The following is a 21,018-nucleotide window of genomic DNA, read 5'->3' as shown; positions in this document are numbered from 1 at the left end:
GTTCCTTGCTTGTGGATGATAGCTGCGGTATTATATGATAACAGCAGAATTATCTTGGTAAATACTTTTCATGTTGCTATTTATGTAATATTTCAACTTCTGTCTGTGTAGTGCAGGGGTGGGCAGTTATCTCAGCTGGGGGGCCACTTGGCAGGTCTTGGTGAATGGTCAAGGGCCGCAAGTGGTTTACCGACCTGAATGCCAAGAGGGGTGCATTCCCCAAGCTTTGTATGTATATTTGTATGTGAAATCTCAACATAAGTATGAATGCATGTTATACAAATGATAAGAAATTAAGTAATGGAAGCTTAGTTTACAGCTCTTCTCCACACAGACTGTTTCTTCTGCAACTATCACTTATACAACCTGTCCCTTCTCCATCTCAGATCTTTTCTTTATCGTGGCTAATTGAATATCCCTCAAGGACGTCAAAGGTCAGAGACGCAGGACAGGACCATAACAGCTCAATACCTTCCCTGCTCGCAGCCGCACCCCCTTCCTTGCTCTTATCTGAGTGACATAGAAAGCAAACTGACTTCAAGACGCGATGTCGGCAGGCGGGCCCCCTAGGTCTCACTGGGTCCTAAGCAGCAGCCTGTTCCGCTTTATGAATAATCTGGCCCTGAGTTGTGTACATTGACAAGGAAAAATAGAATCATACAATTTGTCTGTATCCAACTAATTGTTGCACAATAGAAATATAGGTTCAAATCTGAATATTTCTAAATTCTTTTGGAATTTTTAATAAATGTCACAGACTTGCACTTGTTCTATAAGTTTGTCACACACAGCAATATCACAAGCAATATCCGACTGTTGTCCCCATATCACAACGCTCCAAGATATCACAGATGTCCAATAGAAATCCATGGAGTCACAAGAGATACAGCTGCTCATCTTGGCACCAAACATCTTGTTCAATTTGGCAAACTACATCCGTGAACAAAGTGTATGCTAATTCTATCGCTCAGTGTTCTGGCCTAGTGGTATGAAAGGCCAGTGGGTGCTTGTGGCCACCATAAGGTCAGAGGAAGCTGTCACTGGGAACTCCAGACTATGCCCATGTGGCAGTGAAAATTTTATGCAATTTAATCTCAATTTAGTTGCAATGGGCATTTTGTACTAACTACATCTTTTTGTGATCTGTTACCTTCCAGGGCTGACAAGTAGTTGCGAGGAAACAGAATCATGCCAGTGCCTCCACCACCACCTCCTCCGCCACCTCCACCAGGTAGGCCACCTGCAGCACCTCCACCACCTGCGTTTTCCCAGGTATGCTCTTCTCAGTTCACACAACAAGACTCAGACAACTCCTGGGCTGCGCCCCTCGTGTTTCTGTTTGTTGGCACTACAGGGTAAAGGATTCCAGCACTAAACCTGTGCATACATAATTACAGTAAGGGTAGACATACAGTGACCTGTGGAATACACAATGACTTACTTGTTACTTACATCTATCTAGCTGTGAAAGAAAGAGAGTGAGAAATTATAGATTTCACTTGTGATAACGGTGTAGCATTATATATACAGGTCCCAGCGTGTTATTATGGCTGCGCAGTATGGGCATATGTTCCATAATATGAATATATGAACTGTGTAATATGTACAATACGCTTGGTGACACTGCAATATGTAACCTGTAATGTGCGGTATCAGGTATATTTAATAATGTTCAGGAAGGAGTAGAATAAATACTCACATTATAAAATGACAGATACACACTAAATGCAAGTGTGCAAACCTGCCTATGCTGAATAACAGTGGGCCTCTTCCTGGCAGTACTGGTGCTGGAGGTGCCAAAACTGTAGTTACAAGTCACATAAATATTACTATATAAAGTAGTATCAGCATAGGCTATAGCAGCGGTGCTGGTTATTCTTTTTATTTCTTTGGGGGTGAGGTGGGGTAACTGAAATTTTTTATGTACATCAAGTTGATGATGATGATGATGACGGCCATATATGTCTTGGCATATACTCTGGCAAAATCTCTCCACTGGATATTACGTTGCATGCATCTTGTGCAGCCCACATGTACAAATCACCTGTTCACACACATTTCTGAGTTTGTTTTAGTAGCAATTTTTCCAGGAACTCTTAATCCGGCCCCTTGAAGGGGAGGGAGAGGAATGAGTGTATAAACAGCAAGAGCAAAATGGTTATGATCTGTTTTTATTCAGGTACATGAATCTTTTACTTCCACAAAGTAGACCCCCCTTCCCCAAAAACAAAATACCTGATAGCTTCTTTCAAGTTCTACATCACCTTGTGCTACAAAATCGTGTATATTGTATGTTGTAATTGATAAGCTGAATACTGCTGTAACCCACAAAATGTCTGATGGATGGAAATGTTTAATGAATGCACGTCAGTCATTGTACTGCTACGTGTATGAATTGTACAGTGATGACTGTTCTACACTTGAAACGCCACCAACATGGAATCTACATCACCTGCTAAACGTTTCCACACTATTCCTGTGCGCCATAATACAATTCTAGCGACAGGCGGGAAGTGTTGGTGACACGATTACCACTGTTTCCTGCATGAAGGGAAGACTGCAATTACTGCAATAACACCAGAGATATCTCAGATGTAAACTGTCACTAACACCATCCCCATAGTTCTCTATTGGAACCGGGATATGGGTCTTCGTAACAAGCTATGCACTGATACAGGCGGCCATATTCAGACAGAGATTCTGGGCCTCCATAGGGCTGGTGTAATCTTCGATGGTGCGTTGCAATACGCACAGTGACGAATTAGCGCCGCAGCCGGTGGGCATCTCAGTAGGAAGATCATTAGCTGTGGAATGAGCATAAAGATACTGGCCCTGATTCAGAGCCGGATGCTCTGAAAGAGCGTTCGCTCTGTATCAGGGTGTTTGTTTGTTTTTTTGTGCAGCCTCCTGGCCGCTCGCATAGCTGTGGGTGAATGTGGGTGCGAGCGGCCAGGATGATAGTCGCGATGGTCAAGACCATCGCGACCATCAGGGCTTGCGACGAGAACCTTGTGGTAGGGTCTCTTGGCCGCAAGCCCCAGAGAGCTTCTGGCTTTAATAGAGCCAGCCAGAAGCTCTCCCTCTGACATCACTGGGGCCGCCCGTCAAACGGCAGGCGTTCGCATGGGAACGCCTCCGTTTGTGAAACCACCCCCCCGCCACGCCTACAAAACGGGGCAAGCTGTCAATCAACATCGACAGACGCCCCTTTTGTAGTGAGCCACAGAGCGAGAGAATTTCTCTCTCGCTCCGGGGCTTGTGCACGCGCAGTGTGGCCGCTGCGCGTACGCAGAGCACACCATCGACCCGCTCGCGAGCGCTCAAGCGCTTGCGAGCGGGTCTGAATCAGGCCCACAGTCACAGTCTCTTAAAAATAAGCAGTCGAGTCTGCAACTACATCTATCTCTGAATCAGACCCTATGGGGTCTATTTACTAAGCAGTGTTAGGAGATAAAGTGAACGGTGATAAGGTACAAGCCAATCAGCTCCTAACTGTCATTTTTCAAACATAGCCTGTGAAATGGCAGTTAGGAGCTAATTGGCTGGTACTTTATCACTTTTCACTTTATCTCCTAACACTCTTAGTAAATAGACCCCTATATATTTTGGATATATTATACCAAGTTAAAGATTAATGTTCTTATTTATATCCTTGAAATATGTTGTTTGGAAACATTGTGTGCAAAACATGAATTTGAGAACGAGGTGCCAATATGTGAGTACATTTTCTCTGTTTCCTTCCTATTCATTGCAGGCAGTTGTTGCAGTTAGCTGTGAAAACAATGACTTTAGCGCAGGGTGTTTCTTGAATAACATCCCAGTTCTGTCTCACCTCTCATATAACAGAGGAATGTGACAGATGGCTCCATTTGCTGTTCCTCCAGTTGTCTTGTGCTGGTGATATAGTAATGGATAGTCACTCACAGCTTTTCTATTTCTCCTTGTAGTTTAGGTACAAAAATAGTCATTCCCTGAAAATGCTCAACTGTCCTCTAGGACATATGGAAAAGTGCTTTAGAACTAAGTCACCTCTTGGCAGCTGGACCAGCAAACTGTTTATCTTTCAATTTCCTTTCTTTGCTTTTTTTTTTGTTAAGGTTTTTGTTAAGGAGTGTGACTTATACTTATTACAATCAGAAACGCCTTTGGTCTGCAGGAGGCTGCCTGGCATCTCATGCTCTCATCAGCTACTGTAATAATATGCCTTATGGGGCGCATGCAATCCAGGGGCAACGATCTCCATTCTAGTGCTTATGGTTATGCCTATCCTAAGCCTACTGCTGTACCATCTTATTTAAGAACTGCAGTTGGGTTGTCAAACAGTGGAGAGTACAAATAAATTATATCTGTTAAAGTTATTTTATATCCTACAACATGGGATGGATGGAAAGTTTGACTTTCAAATATTAAATTTTTTTTTACAGTGAATGAGTTATGTATTCTGTAGGGAATCGGTATGATTTATTGGAATCCCGACACCAGCATCCTGGCAGCAGTGGAAATTACGATCGTCCTCAGGTAAGTATTAGCTAACCTAATTCTACCCCCTAACCCTAACCTCCTCCCCCCCAGTACCTAACCCTAATCCCCCCTCTAAGTGCCTAAACCTAATCCCCCCTTCCCCGCTGCCTACACCTAAGTCCCCCGGGGGGGTGCCTAACCCTAAGTCCTGCCCGGGAACCCTAAACCTAACCCTTACCCCACCCGCGACTATCCGTGCACTGCACCCAGCGTCCGTTCGATTGGGATGCCAGGCGTCGGGCTCCCGGCATATGTCTAATGACAGGCATCGGCATATCGACGCCTGCCTTTAGACCCTTGCCGGGATATGACAGTCGGGAAGCTGGCTGACGGGATTAGGTCTGCTGGCTTCCCAACTGCATACCTTCTGTAGTATCCAGGTATAATATAACTACCACCTTATAGACTAAAGATTATTGGAGACTCCTATCCAATCCCTTTGTGTGGTCTTGAACATATTGCTTTCTCCAGCTAGAAGCTAGGTCTCGCATCTGTAACAGCTTTGGGAACATGTGTGTATGCAATGGATGAAAGCTTCTCCTGTGTAGTCTCGCTGACTGTACTTTCATTCTTAGTATTTCTGTTTTAGTTCTATCTTGTTTCAGTTTGCTCATCATCTCCTTCCCACTCCTGTTCTCCCTTTTCTTTTATTTGCAGGCTAATGATCAAGTACATGTTTTAATTTTACAACACTTGAGGATGGTTTATCATTTTCCACTGTCTTATTATGTCGCTTTTAGCCAGGCTATTGATTGGCAATTGCAAAAAGGTCTCCCCCATCGGGATGTTGGGCCCTCCCCCAACATAATTTTGACTGTCTCACTGGCAGGGAAGGGGTTATCCTTGTTGCAGCTTTATTACTTTAATTCAGAGCAAACTATGAGGATGATTCAGCCCCAGACACAGTCCCGATTCGGTTGCAATTGACTGATGTCTCCGGGACTGCGCATGCGCCGAGGCCAAAGTGACCATGTTTCGCGTTGGTATTGCGGCTCCAGTCGCAGTGCCTTGTTAGCTGCAGGCTGATTGACAAGCTGAATGAGTTTCAGGGAGGATACGGGGAGCATTCAAGAAAACAGGGGAGTGTCGGCCCCGGTTTCTGAGCGTACCAAAGTATGTGTCTGCATCCTCAGACGTAGTTTCACTGCCCCCAGAGGCGTAGTTTTGCTGGACATTCCGAGTAACCTGAGGGATACTCACTACTCAGAGGTCTGATGCTGTGACTGATGGTCGTGATGTTAATCCGGTGCTGTGTTCGAATGCATGCAGCGGATCAGAGAAGCCGGTAACGGGTGTCTTTTTGTACAAGACACCTCCTGCGGCTTTTACATATTTTTGCACAGCCGCTGCGTACAAAGACGCTTAGGCGGCCACATATATGTCCACCTCCGAATCAGGCCCAATATTCTTACAATTGGACCCCTCCCCGCACCCCACATGGCGCATGCGTCCTTCTGCACATGCGCAGAAGGACGACAGAGGGACTTCTGCGTCATAGACATAGGACAGTTCTTACCGAGAGAGCTGTCTTTTGTGATTTTCTTCATGCTTAGCGGCGTAGCTAACACCGGCATGCATGCGAAAGGTGGCGGGATGCATCGCATCCCGAATGCGATGCATCATGCATCCCGCCCTATAAGATTAAGGAAACCTTACTGCAAAAAAACCCCCAAAACATTAAACATAAAAACATTAATGAAAAAAGGGAATAAAAAGGAGAAAAAAAATACCCATACACAAACCGATTTAAATATAACATTTGTTTTCATGAAAAATAAAGCACACCCTCTTTCAAATCTGTGTTTTTTTTATTATTAGTACATTATTAGCACTCATCTTGTCCTCACCACATCCTAAATTATCTCAATCTAATATTTTGTGACAAATAACTCAGATTTTTCTTTGTCATTATTTATTCAGCTAAATAATAAGACAACATGAAGAAGCTATGTGTGGATAGTAAGTACACACTTGCCAGGGACGTGCAGTCAGGGTAGACAGAGCCTCCCCTGTGATAGTCATGAGATTTGATATAAAAATGATTAGAATAATACAAAGAAGATATTTTTTACTTATAAACATCTTCTTTGCTTATTGCAATAATTTTTATAGTTAACACTCACCAGCTTTGTGGAGCTCCCTGGGACTGCAGGGAGACGAGAGATGGGACAGCAACAGCTCAGCCTCACTTCTGTATAGTCAGACACTGCTTGCAGAGCTGGGGGCGGGGCCACACCACGGGCAGTAAGCCGCACAGAAAGAGAGTTAATAGAGGCATGCCTCTGAGTATGGGGGGCGTGCATTGAGCACTGATGGACACCTTGGATGCGTCATGTGACCTGGAAGTGCACTTCAGTATTTGATATCAGAGCTCAGTCAGCAAAACCAAGTGAAGACACAATGATGCAGGTAGTAGAATCAATGGACACTGAAGCTTAGTGTAGTGAGGGGAGAGTCACAGTGAGTAGGGTGTGAGACAGACTCCCAGCACTCAGACCCATCTCCATGTGTACCTCCCCAGCTATTGACCTCACCGCACGTCACGGGCCCTTAGTGTGTCCATAACAATAAACAAGATATCTTGATATATGAGCTGCTAACTCAGAGATCTAGAGACATCTGTCAACACTGTAAATGTTAAAGTTTGGGACTACCATCATAAAAAGACTGAACACGTATGGCTTTCAGGAGAGAGTAGTTTTGAGAAAGCCAGAGCACCAGGAATTTCTATTTATAGTTTTAGACTGAAATTGGACTAAGTAACAGGACAATGAGTTTAAGCACACCAACAAATCCATAACTGAATACCTGAAAAAGAAAAGAAGCAAGGTTTTGGAATGGCCATGTCAAAAATCATACCTCATTGTGATGCTGGGGCAAGACTTTAGAGAGCTGTGTAAAAGTGAATGCCCTCAAGCATCAATGAACCTAAACAATGGTGTGAAGAGCCATAAGCCAAAAATCTTCAAATACAATGTAAGAGGCAGAAAAAGTAATACAGGAAATTATTACTCTAAGTTATTGATGCACTCTGTAGTTATACAAGACTTGGCAAACTGTAGGATGAGAAAACTACTGACAATGACCTGATATGTGACACAGATCTGAAAGAGGGTGCAGTATCTTTTTCACATGACTGTATTCAGTATTCCTGTAAAATATAGAAGTCACATAATAAATTTTAAGCTCATTTTGTCAAAGAGACCAGGGAAAAAAAATATTGAATAATGTATATGTTACATATTCCCAGAAATGAAAAGGAATTTTATACGATTATACTATAAATGACCAAAAAAATATTATGAACTTTACATTTGCAGTCTACAAAATAAAAAAATATAATGCAATTAATAGAGAAATGTAAACATTGGACTGGTTAGTTAGGAGTAGAAACCCTCCAGTCTTGAAGGGCTTATCCCATGTTTGGTGTGACAGCTCCCCAAATGCCAAGACTAATACAATGTATGTCTATAGCTTACGTTCCAACTACTGACTGCAGCTTGGACCTAAACCAGAAGGACTCCACAACTCCCAATTAAGAATAAAAACAATGGTATTGGACACTTATGGTGGGGATTTTTTAATTTTTTTGATCACACCCTATCTCCTGTCTAAAGTGACGGGAGATCGGGGTGCGCTATTCAACTGTTTTTGGGCTCCCATGCACATCACGTATGTTGCGCCCAAATAGACAGGGTTTAGCCGTATAAAACTCCTAAACCCATCTAAAGTCCTTCTTTGAGTGCCCAAACTCCAGACTTATTGCACGTTTCTGCTTGCTTGTCCAGGGGGCTGTGAGCAGAAATGTGTGCTCCCGCGGCTGTACGCGCCTGAACAGAGCAACAATTAAATTGTTCTGTTGGCGCCCGGAACTATCAGCCATGGGTAAACAGAATTGAATTCCTCCCTTAGAGCTGTCATCCATTAGTGTCAATGGTCCGAATTTGAGTAACAATTTCCTCAATGTTCCATCAGGGTAAACACTAGAAAAAAAGATATAAAATATCATATTAAAAATAACATATATTTCAACACCAGAGAATATGCATTGTACTGTATATTAGTGAAATAGTCACCAATCAGCATGCACACATGTGTAATGCCACTTCCTGATCTCAAGTACAATGATCCATCCAGGAAGAATGAGGATATTGTTACTCAATCAAATTTGGACCATTGACCCTTACAATTCTTTTGTGAATGACAGCGCTTAGTGGGCCTGATTCAGAGCCGGACGCTATTTGCGAACGGTCGTTCAGAATAAGGGGCCGGCTATTTAAATTGAGCGCTCGCTCTTTCCGGTCTGTTGACGCCTCTATGTCTGAGCGAGCGAACGAAACATGCACTCGCTATTTTGTAAAGACGCCCCCTGGCCGTTCGCATCATACGTCATCTCCGCTATTTATTAGATTAATCGAGTACATCGAAAGGCGTCTGAACTGCTCGCAGTGCTTGTAGGTTTTACTTCCCGCAATCACTGCGAGCAGTTCAGGCTAAAAGACAATTAAGTGACGTGGTCGATGATGCTGCTTTGTTAATTATGCACTCCCATTAAACGCCCATTTTGACCGTTTGGCACGCCTGCGTTCGGATCTCCACTCCCCGTTTTCAAGCACCTTCCCCTGTTACCACCCACAAACGCCTCATTCTGTCACTCAAATTAGCAGGCTGTTTTGCGAGCGCACGATTTCCAACCGCAATGACTGGTTGGCGCATGCGCATTACGACCCATACGCATGCGCAGATGTGCGAACATCGCTCGGAGCGAGCGGCCGCTTACGAGCGGCTCTGAATCAGGCCCTGTGTTCTTTTGCCAAAATGAAAATGGTTAACTTTAAATCTAATCCATTTCAGATCAACAGAAGTACAAGGCAGGAGTACACTTTGTCTCTAGCAATGGAGCCTCTTGCTCAGGTTATTCTTAATTCTCAATGATAATGTAGCAAGATTCCATATAGGTCAGTTAAATTGGAAATATACTTTATACGCCAATGACATTAATTTACGCCTAAGTGCATCTCTTATCAGTCTCCTTATCCTTTCTAAGCATCAAAGAACATTTGTTATTGATCTGTCGCTACTATTCCCAGTAATGAATTACTGGAACTATTAATTATGAAACTCTTACAGGGACCTCACATTTGATAAGATGCTGTCCCATCGAAGAGGTTACAGTATAGTGATAGTTATCACTGTACTTCCATGGCATGCTACCTACTGCTACTGCTCATGTGAAGCTATACAAGCAAGGGGGAGGTAAGGAGATGATCCATCTTCAGCTGGGCTTTCACCTTTTGGACAAAGCAGCTAACAGCATCTTCTGATGGTGTTGGTTTTCATGAGGCCCCCCTCTCCCCCCTCTACCCGCCTTCCTCCAATAGGCATGTGCTATTCGGGATGGTGCAGGCAACAGGACTGGCAGAGAGACTAGATGTAATTGAACGTGTCCCACTTAACTTGGTACTTGGGACAATAAGCTGGATCGTCTTATAAACCTCTTTTATGTCTGGCTTCTCATCTTTGTTATTCTCCCACTAATTAATACGTTTAACAAGCCATTGGGTTAATTTGGTGTTTTGCTACTCTGTTTTTGTCCAGCGATATTTAAGCCCGTATTCAATTTGGAGCGAAAAGCCGTTTTCGAGTGTTTTTGGTGGAACTTTTTCGCGGGTGACGTCATTTTCACCTGTTTTGGTTTTACCCCGTATTCAATTTGAAGGATTTTCCGCCTAGGCGGAAAGTCAATGCAATGTACTAGGCGAAAAAGTTTCGCCTATGAATAGCAGGCGGAAAAAAGTGCAGAATTGGGGTTTTGGGGTGCAACATTGCAGGAACCCCCCTGCAGCCTTCAGACAGTCCCCCAAAGGTAAACTGTGTAAAAAAATAAAAATAAAAAACACTTAAGTACACCCCAAAAAACTACTTTGAGAAAGGGGACGAAAAAAAAAAGTTGGGGTACAAAGTTAAAAACTAGCGAACTTGACTCTCGGGGGGTCCCCAAGTATGCCCCAAGTGTTTTTTTTATTGCAGGTGCTTGCAGCAGGTGGACTTTTCACGATTTTTAAACCTACACTTTAGCAACTTTTAAATATGCAGACTCCCATTTTCAAGTACCCCCAAAAAATACTCCTGAATACTATTCTGCACCACATATTGAAAAACGCTATTTAGCAGCTATTGAACCCATTTAAAAACCCCAAATACCTTCAGCAAGTCAAATCGGATGGGGTATCATAGTGAACCCCCATGTCAGAGCATCTTTTGGGGGGTGTCAGACTGATTTCCCCAAATCTGACAGCACTTTCCGCCTGTTTCAGTTTCGCGGCTCGGCTCGGCTCATATTGAATATGGCTCATAATGTTAAAAACAAAAGTAGAGTGTTTGGAACACTGAGGGAGGACAAGAGCTTCTGGCTCATTGTATTCTGTTCTGCTGTGTAGAGCTTATCTCTCCGGGAACAGCAGGGGAACAGGAAGAAAGATGTTCTTGTGGCACAATAATGTAACCTACTACAGAGCTGTGAGCTCTGAGAGGAGGGAGCGGCAGGGAAGTCCAAAGTGTAAAAAGGTCAAATTGAATCAGTTTTTCCAGCTCCTTTTCAGCATGATAACATAATATTACTTGTTCAATATATCAGTATGGTAACGATAGTTTTCAAAGCTTCGTCCCTGCATTAAAGTGCGTCTATTTCCTCCTGAAACTCGTATCACAACACAATAAACATGTGTCAAGGACACAAGTCACTTGTAGAGAACCCATTGTCATGCTGCCATGGGAATCTGCACAGGGAGACTTCACAGTTTAGATATGTAGCTGGGCATGTTTATTATTGTTACAGACATAGGAAAACATATTGGAGACAACGATTAAGCAGCTGCTCCATTTTTTTTTTTATGTATTAGTGGTAGAACCAGTTTATTTTTTTATATATATATTAGTGGTGTATTATGTCTGTTTCTTTGATTTACATTTATGTTCAATTATAGAAATCAGTTTATGAATATAATCACCATAACTTAAGATTTTTTTTGCTAACAGTACTTTATCTTAGGTTGCATATTATTTGGTACAAGAATAGTTTACTAATTGTTCTTCGTGAACCAACTTGAAAAAATATTTTTTGCAAACGAGTGAACTTTATATATATATATATATATATATATATATATATAAATTATTATTTTTTCTTCAATTGGGACGGTGTGCATACGAAAATTGGTTACAGTCACTAGAAACAGGTGTTTGGTCACGACACCTTGACGCAAGCCACATTCCAATGGGGCATTGTTGGGATTGATGTGTGTGCAGGTGTTGATATGGCAGAGTTATGTAGGCACACACCAGCGGTATATTAAGAAAGCAGGTCCTCTATCTGGACACATCTCTCTGATAAAATCCCCTTAGGGAAGAAACGCGTTAGAGAACTTTACTTATTGACTTTTATTTTGGGTGCAGCAGGACAAGGACTCTCCTATAGCCTGGCCGTTGATCAGCGCATCAACACAGGATGCCACATACATTAGCGGCGGTTGTTGGTCATTAGCGTTAGGCATATAAAGTCAGAAGCAGACTGAACTTTATTGAAAGGCAGCATCCCCTCTCTGCAGGAGGACACACAGGGAGCCAGGAGTGGACTGAACCTCATCTTAGAGGCAGTCTCCCCGATCCACAGCGGTGAGTGCCTGCAAGGCCGTATTAAGCTTGTGGGGGCCCCAGGGCACCTAAGTTGTGGGGGCCCCCTCCAAGCTGCACAGAGCCTCCCCCGCCCCCCCCCTGAAAGCCCCACACAGAGCCTACCCCTCCCCCCCCCCCAGCCACATGAAGACATGAAGACAGGGGCAAACGCAGGATTTTTTTTGGAGGGGTGGGGTCCTAAATATAAATATATATGTAATTATCACAATATATATATATATATTTATAACATACACTCACACATAAACAGTACACACATTTCTACACATATATACATTGACACATACACACTAAAACATATATACACATACACAGTATACACATAACACTTATACAGAAAGAATCACATACATATACAGTACTTACATACATACACACACACACTGAAACAGTACACAAACATACCTGCTGCAGGACCAGTCCTGGGGCACCTCGATTCACCCCCCCCCCTGATGTAATGCTGCAATTGGTGGTTATATGGGGGTGGGGCTTGTCATATTGGCTCCACCCACAATGCGGGTGGTCACTGTCGGGGGGAATCTGTGTCAGGTGGGGGGGTTTCTAGGTACTCAGAACCACCCCCTGCATTTGCTAGTGTTGAGCCGACCCTTCTCCTCCCTAGGAGAAAGCTGTTGCAGCAGCATTGACTGTACAGCTGCATTCAGTAGAACAGCCGCTGCTGTTGTAAGCCTCAAACCGGGAACAGGTGTCGCTGGACACCTGTTTTCGGCAGGGTCACATCGGCCCTGTGTGGGGGTCTTCTCTGTCTGTCACCCCTCCCTTAATCCGACCCTGAGTGCCTGCATTTTTGTACATCCGTGGGTGCCCACTGATAACAAGCTAATCAATACCAAAGGATCATTCTTCTCCTAACACTAATCACAGGAGTTGAGACATACAAACCCCTATATAGCCAGACGCGGCTACAGCAACACACCACTTGCATCAGAGTGTAACTTTTCCCCTTGCTACACGGTCCGAAGCTTCTGCATTTGGAAAGCAAGTGTTATATATTCTTGTTCTTTATTTCACAACAGAATGTAACATCTTCCGTTTTTTGAATGTGGATATGTGTGGATACAAATTTGATACACACAAGTTGACACATTATTGCTGCTGTAACCCAGGAACTACAAGCTATAAAACCATTGCGATTCAGGTTTTTTTTATATCTATTTATTTATATACAATTACAAGTATATTATTTCTCAGCCTGTTTGTTCTAGTGCTATGGTTTTATGCTTATGGAAAATTTTATATTATATTACATCATTGCATTCCATTGTATGTGGTTGTACTCTATTTTTATTTGACGTTATTTATTGCCTAAATAAATTGGTATATTGGCACATTTGCTTTTTATTAGTTTTTATATTATATATCATTTTTTACTATATATATATTTGTCTATATTATATAGTTTTGTAATTTAAGGGACGCATTCATATTCCTCTAGCATTTTTCTTTCTATTATTTATCTGTGTTTTTGGTTGGCAACTGTTAATTACAGCAGCTTGGCATATTTGTCCCCTATTATATTGCATTTTTGGTCACATTAGTAGTTTATTTGTTCTATAGCGCCTTTGGCTATTTTCTTTTCATTTTTTACACACCAGCGGAATGCCTCAACTATGAACAGCACCGTTACTTAACTAGTGGTGTTGGTTTATTGACAGATAGCAGGCACAGCCATACTGTACTTACTATTATATGTAAACTGGTAATGGAGCGGAGCTTGAGTGAAGTAGGGTTCCATACAGCTCACCAGCCGGTGAGTGTATGCTGCAAACGGGTTGTGGTGCAGAATGCTGGGACAGCGTTATATGCAGGTATTAACCCGGTCTCTCATAGGAGCTAAGTAGTACACTATTGGCTCCAACTAAGTCACTCAACACAGCACAAAGTAAAGACAAGATGGCCCCTGCATATGCTCAGTAGTGAACTCTGCAGCCATCTTGGAATAGGGCATGAAGCCTCCCTGGAGGGACAGAAAGAATGGAGTCTGCGCAGTAGCGCACTCCTCTTTCAACAGGCATTTGCAGCACTTTGGAAACTCTGGGTCATCCTAGTAGCCCCCTATCCCAATGGCAGGGACATTAGTTTGCGGGATAACTCCGCCAACTGTCCTGGAATGTGGCAAAAGTCCTGATTATTGGGACAGTTAAACAGGATAGTCCCACTCAGACTGCGGCAGTTGGAAGGTACATATGTGTCCTCATACACTGTGACTTCAGTCACACCAAACATCTTAGTCGCATAAATAAAACAATTGCTCTGCTAGAATACACTGATCAATTTGTTGAGCGTCATTTGTATATCTGTGTGCGAGAGAGTCTAAATCTGTGTATAGGTGCATATCCACTACAAGAGTGTAGAACAACTGTATGATTTCAACATCGGAATCGATCATCATACAGTGCGGTGGATAATGTGGCCACACTAAACGATATGTCGCTCAGTGCAGGCACCCTCACTCATCCCCGAACATGCACTACCTGTTGATATCGGCAGGTTGGCCTGCATTTTCAGGCGATGACAGATGGCAACAACGACCAGCGGGAGTGCACATCGCTGGTCATTGCCAGCATATTCACTGCTCGATTAATGAACAATGACTATGTCGTAATCGTTCAATCGTTAATTTTTATCGTGTAGTGGATATGCGTTGGATATCTGCTATGATGCAGCCTTTTCTCACACAAAGTGCTTCATGGCGCCACTGTGCTTTATCTGCAATTGTGTACGTGTTTAAAACTAATTCCTGTGCGGTTAAAGTCACAGCCCATTGTCTTTAGTACACTTTGCCCGGGATGTACAAAATGTAAAATGCAATAAATACCCGTTTGTCAGGGTTTTACCGCATTTTCCATATGTACTATTGGGTGGCCGTAGGGGCCCCTACGTGGAGCAACGCCAGCTTTTGTTGGCATTACCCTATAGAAGCCTATGGGCTTCTACCACATTGCATTGGTATGAGGGATTCGATTGGATCCCTACCAGCATGCCCCGCGGCCGCCGCGTCACTCTGCGCATGCGCAGATGGACTCCCGGGTCATAAGAAATCCAGGACCAGCCCTGATTGCAAAGGACAGGTCAAGAGCTGTCATTTGCTGTACTGATCGCATATGTTAGTACATATGCGATCAGTAGGGATGCAATGTCTTGCAGGATGTACCGCTCACTGTTAGTACTCTTTGAGCGATGTTTTGCTGCATGTGCCTTGCAAATAAAATGCAAAATTTTAAGAAAATGACGGTATGCTATACATCTTGGAGCTGCTCAGTTGCACCATTCTTCTCGCGCCATATGGAATATTGATGCTAGTTGTATAGTACACATCTGTATAAGTGGGTGTTTCTAATTCAGTGGGTGGGTAATTTACCATTATAAAAGCATAAAGCCTAAGGCCACTGCCAATTTACAGTGGACTAAAGCTGCACTCTAACCTTTCCTAAGGTTGTAGTTCAGACCCAGAAAAAAGTTACATTAAATGGTGGCAGATTGTGGCCTGTGATTGGTTCTTCTGCTCACATCCCCTCTCAATGCCTACTCCCTTTCCCCTATTTTAAGCCATTGTAGGATCCCCGAGAAAAGTGGCAGCGCAGGGCAGCCTTCCCTAGCTTATGGGGAGAGGAAATATTTTCCTAGCAGTCAGTGCAGCTTTAAATGTTATTTCTTGCAGCGTCACTTTATAAGAATGGTGCTTTCTACAGATCAAATTTGGTCAAATTTGTTGGCGCCCTTTCACGAAAACCCCCCCATATTTTGCTCTGAAATAACTTGAAAGTGACAACGTAATTGGCATTCATCAATGTCCATTCCATATTTAAATTAGAAATTAGATTTTGCATTTTAATTTTTATTCAACATTATATTTTAAATAATAAAACAAAGGAAGATGGCATGGACAAAAATGATGAGACCGTTGCCCTAGTATTTTGTTGCACAACTTTTAGAGGCAATCACTGCTCTCACTGAGACTTCTGCACCTGTCAATAGGTAATTTGTCTTCTGTCTCAGGTTTGATGGGTGCCTTCTCCAGACTAAATTTTTCCATAGGTGTTCCATAGGATTCAGGACCTTATTCAGAGGCGGCCGTACGGTCTACGACCGCACGGCCGCCTCGATGTTTGGCCAGTGCGCATGCACACAAGGGAGCCGTCTCCCTCGTGCGCATGCGTGAGACCCGCTACGACCGACAGCGCCGGTCGTAGCGGGTCTCTCTCCAAAGGGGGCGAGCTGTCGATGTTGATTGACAGCTCGCCCCATTTGGAAGGCGGGCCGGGAGGGTGGCAGCCCAAACGGAGGCGTTCCCATGGGAACGCCTACCGTTTGGGGGAGGCCCCACTGACATCACAAGTGATGTCAGTGGAGAGCTTCCGGCTCTGACAGAGCCAGAAGCTCTCCGGGGCTTACGACAAGTGAGACCCTACCCTAGGGTCTCGTCGTAAGCCCCGATGGTCGCGATGGTCTCTGACCATCGCAACCATCACCCGAGCGGTCGTTAGAGCTGTGGGTGTAAACCCACAGCCTACCAACCGAAACAGAGGCGGGCGGTCAGGATGCAAGCGGCCGCCCAGTTTCTGAGCGACCGCTTGCATCCTCCAACCGCCTCTGAATGAGGTCCTCAGATTCTTGGGGATTTTTAGTTGTGTGTTTTGGGTCACTATACTGTCGGAGGACCCATGACTTAGGACTGAGACACAGCTTTCTGACAATGGGCAATATGTTTCACCAGAGCCGTAACTAGACTTTTTGGTGCCCTGTGCCAGAAAGAGCATTGGCGCCCCCCTTATTTTTCAAAGGGACATAATGCACCCAAAAAAGGGCCATGGCTTCATGGGGAAGGGCCAGGGAAGAGATAGGAGAGGCCAGGAGATGCTGGGGATGAAATAAGAGGAACCTACAAGCAAGAATGATAATAAATAGAAATTTGACAGGCCCAAACAGCGCCCCCTGACATGTGGTGCCCTGTGTGATGGCACCGGCCGCACTACCCTAGCTACGGCCCTGTGTTTCACACTAGTATGCTTTCATAGTTTTTGAGATTTCATTGTTCCCTGCACAGAGTCAAGGCACTTCATGCCGGATACAGCAAAGCAGCCCCAAACCATAACCGAGCCTCCTCCATGTTTCACAGTAGGTATGGTGTTCTTTCTTTGACCTGCCAAAAAGCTACTGTTGTTACTCATCTGTCCAGAAGCATTGTGTCTTGTCAATATACATATTAGCTTGTTCCAGTCTGGGGATTTTTTTATGTTGTTTTTTTTTTCAAAAGTGGACTCCTCCTGGGTCATCTTCCATGGAGCCCACTGTCGCTCAAAAAGTGTTGTATGGTGCAATCAGACACTGACATGCCTTGACCTTGGAGTTCAGCTTGTATATCTTTGAAAGTTTTCCTTGGATGAGGATGATTTTCCACGTACAGCCACATCTAAGGTGGTTGGCCTCAGATGTGTCCTCATACACCTAGCCTCAATACGCCATAGGTCATGAGACTCCTGGCATGACTGAGGTGTAGCATATCATTATTTTGCTTCTTATTTGGTTCACAGACGCAAGGAAACGCCACTCAAAGTGTACTACAGATGCTGGGCTGTGACAGCACAGTTTTAAACACGTACAAAGTCTCAGATGAAACACAGCGGAACTTGGAGTGAGAAAAAGCCGCGGCTGCTGTATTGTAGAACTTCGTATACAGATTCAGACTCATACGCAAACAGATGTATAAATGACGCAATCAAATTGATCAGTGCAATCTAGCAATGTCGTTTTGTCACCTAGAGTTGTTTTATATATGCGAATAAGATGCTCTGCGCAGCTGAATCACCCGGGACCTGATGTGCCGGGAGGGGCTGTTTGGCGTGACTGAAGCCACAGTGTATGAAGACGTCTGTACAGTACCATAGACTTTAAACTTCTTAATTATTTATTATTATTATTATTATTATACTTTATTCATATGGCGCCACAAGTGTTCCCGCAGCGCCTTACAAAGTACATAAACAAATAATTTGACAAGTGACTTACAGTACAATATAGGACAAGGACATGGATAATATACATTGCTACATTAGTGACCATAACACCTAGATATGCAACAGAGCATAAGCAACCAAGTGTTAGGTGCCCTGGTGGGTGGTAAGAAGTAGATGAAAGTAAAGTAAGAAGAAGCACAAGAGGGTAGAGGACCTGCTCATAAGAGCTTACATTCTAACCAAGTGAGCGAAGGGAAATGATATACCTTATGGGCCTCCAGATGCTGCTTCTTGGAGGTGAGGTCGGAGAACAGGCGCTTGTAGTGCTCACACTGGTACAGCTATTCACCGCGACAGAGACCAAGCAATAACGTCCTTCCTTTTATACTGGTGGAGGGACCTGCTCTGCCCTTCACTCTGATGTACCCCGTGATGCAGCCAATAAGTCGCGCTGTGCTGATGTTTCTATATGACTTTCGGATGCGTCACAGTGCCGAGAGGCAGGGGAATGTTGGCTGGTTTACCGCTTGAGAAATAAAGCATGGGGAGAACACTGCATGCAGGTATACATGACGCAATAGCTTTTAATCTAATCAGTTTTCAGGAGGAATGAAGCATTATTTCAATAAGCTATAAAGGTACCAACAAATCAGAGGCGTCACCCGGTGCACACTTCATAACCCCCCTTGTGCGGCGGAGCCTCGCGTGCCCAAAAGAGGTCTGGCCTAATATAATGGCCATGGCCTCTCTGGAAATCCCGATTGCATCACTCTGGGGGGTGCCCAGCATCGCTGGAGGTGCTGGGCTGCCCCCGGAGACTGGTGTCTGCACTGTCAGCTACTTCTGTGTGACAGGAGCCGATTGCTGCTGGATAATGTCACACTGCAGCACCTGACTCCTGTCACTGAAGAGAAGCTGGCATTTTGGTATCACCCCCACTGGTACCCCCCGCACCCACATATAGATGTGTCCTGCTACATCTTTGCTGCGTACACGGCAAATGGCGACATGCATGGCGTGAGGCGTGTGCCCGCAAGCGGATACGTGCACTGCTTTCGCACCCACAACTCCATAGGAATGCATGGTGCGATCGCAGTGCGTGCCATAGTGTACCGTAACATGATGCATGCGCACGTTTGTAGCACGATCGGTAAGGATGTAAGGGGACACATCTGTACTGACGCCACTGCAACAAATCTGTCCACATCGGTGTCACTTAGGGCGGGATGCAGCAACGGGAGAAATGCGGTCAAACCCCCAAAATGTGGGCTTGACCGCATTTCTCATATGCACAAAGCCCCGGAATGCGATGCACTCCAGGGCTTAGATGCGGTGGGTAACTCCATCTTCAGATGGCATTATGCTATAGAAGCCAATGGGCTCTATTTGGAGAGTGCTTTGAGAGGGATCCAATCAGATCCCTCCCAGCACCTTCTGCGTGCACAGAATGACATCAGAGGGACTTCTGGGTCATAGACCCGGAAATCCCTCATTCGCCAAGGACAGGTCTTACCGAGAGAGCTGTCCTTTGTGGTTTTGTTCATGCATACCGGTGTAACTACTGCTGGCATGCATGCAAAGAGTGGTGGGATGCATTACATCCCGAATGCGATGTGTCATGCATCCTGCCCTTAGATAGGATGCAGGGGTTATGGGGGAATACTGGGAACCTTTGATCATTAAGCGGGTTATTGACTTCTGACCGATGTGCGGTTGCGACGTGCAGCTGCGCACATCACTTGGAATGACAGTAAAGCAATGTTGCGGTCACTATGTACTTCCTGTACAAGCATTCCCACACCATTCCAACAGCACATAACCAGCATCAATCGGAATTGAACTGCCCCCTAAGAGTAAGACTGCAACCTGTGCACAGATTCTTCCTAAAATAAGACGGGGAGACACAGATACAAATGACATTTATGTCCTGTTAGTACCTAAGGGATTTCAAGGCACCTGTCTTGGTGCATTTGACTTTGCTGTGAGCTGCAGGGACCATTCTCCTTCTCACTTATATTTTAATTAGTCTAAAAATTATTCTTAAAGGAAAAATGTGTTGCAATAATTTGCAGTTATAAGAGATCATCATCTTATCTAGGTGCAGCAGGGCACAATAGACATATCTGTGTGTATGTTACGTATAACAAGATTTGGTGGCTGAGTGAATTGATAGTAGAGGAAATGCATTATTTATTTCTAGATCTATTTCCTCACACAGAATTTGAGCTGTGTAATCAGACTGTAGAGCTCTATCCTCCCACTCTTCTCAGTGACATTCCTTGTCATGCCCCCACTCGGTCTGTTCTGTTCACAGAAATGTGCTGGCTGTCTATTATATAGAGGAAAACAGAAAGTACCAACATGCAAACATGAAATCACCCCCGAGTTCATCCAGAAAGGGAAATATACTTATCGTTATTTGTAATACAAATTGTTCAGTGTAAGTGCTTCTCTTCAGTGGAACCTATGTTAATAAATTCAAAATTAAAATTACAGAGAGAAAAATGAGTGGGCTCAAAGCTTACGCTGCTGTGATAGAAGAAATCTACAGCAGGAGTAAGTAGGCAACCCACGGCTCTTGCTGTATCTGGCAGGGGATGCTGGGAAGTGCAGCTTGAAACAATAGCTGGAGAGCTACAAGTTGCCTAACCCTACTCAGCAGTACAGTACCCCTGACAGGCCAAGTGCCAATTGTGTGTTTGTGTGTGTATGTTTGTTTGAATAGAGAGATAGATAGATAGATAGATAGATAGATAGATAGATATACATATAGGCCCTGATTCAGAGCCGGACGCTCTGACCAGAGCGCTCGCTCTGAATCAGG

The 21,018-nt window shown here is 44.1% G+C and overlaps 1 protein-coding gene across 3 annotated transcripts in view; it reads left to right on the top strand.

The window, feature by feature from the left end:
• Positions 1–21,018, top strand: part of WIPF3 (WAS/WASL interacting protein family member 3) — an 89,334-nt gene that overhangs the window by 35,021 nt on the left and 33,295 nt on the right. The window contains exon 2 of one of the 3 annotated variants that reach the window (XM_088445410.1): positions 1,158–1,272. The exons of 1 other annotated variant lie outside the window; for it this stretch is intronic. In XM_088445410.1, the coding sequence (XP_088301536.1) occupies positions 1,189–1,272 (84 nt within the window). In that variant the 5' untranslated portion in view covers positions 1,158–1,188. Of the gene's footprint in view, positions 1–1,157; positions 1,273–12,146; positions 12,196–21,018 lie in introns of those variants that run through there. One more of the 3 variants, XM_088445412.1, reaches the window with a different exon arrangement.

Source organism: Taudactylus pleione, unplaced genomic scaffold (genome assembly GCF_031769625.1).
Source record: "Taudactylus pleione unplaced genomic scaffold, aTauple2 ptg000380l, whole genome shotgun sequence".
NCBI lineage: Eukaryota > Metazoa > Chordata > Amphibia > Anura > Myobatrachidae > Taudactylus > Taudactylus pleione.
This window is presented reverse-complemented; position numbering and strand designations above follow the sequence as displayed.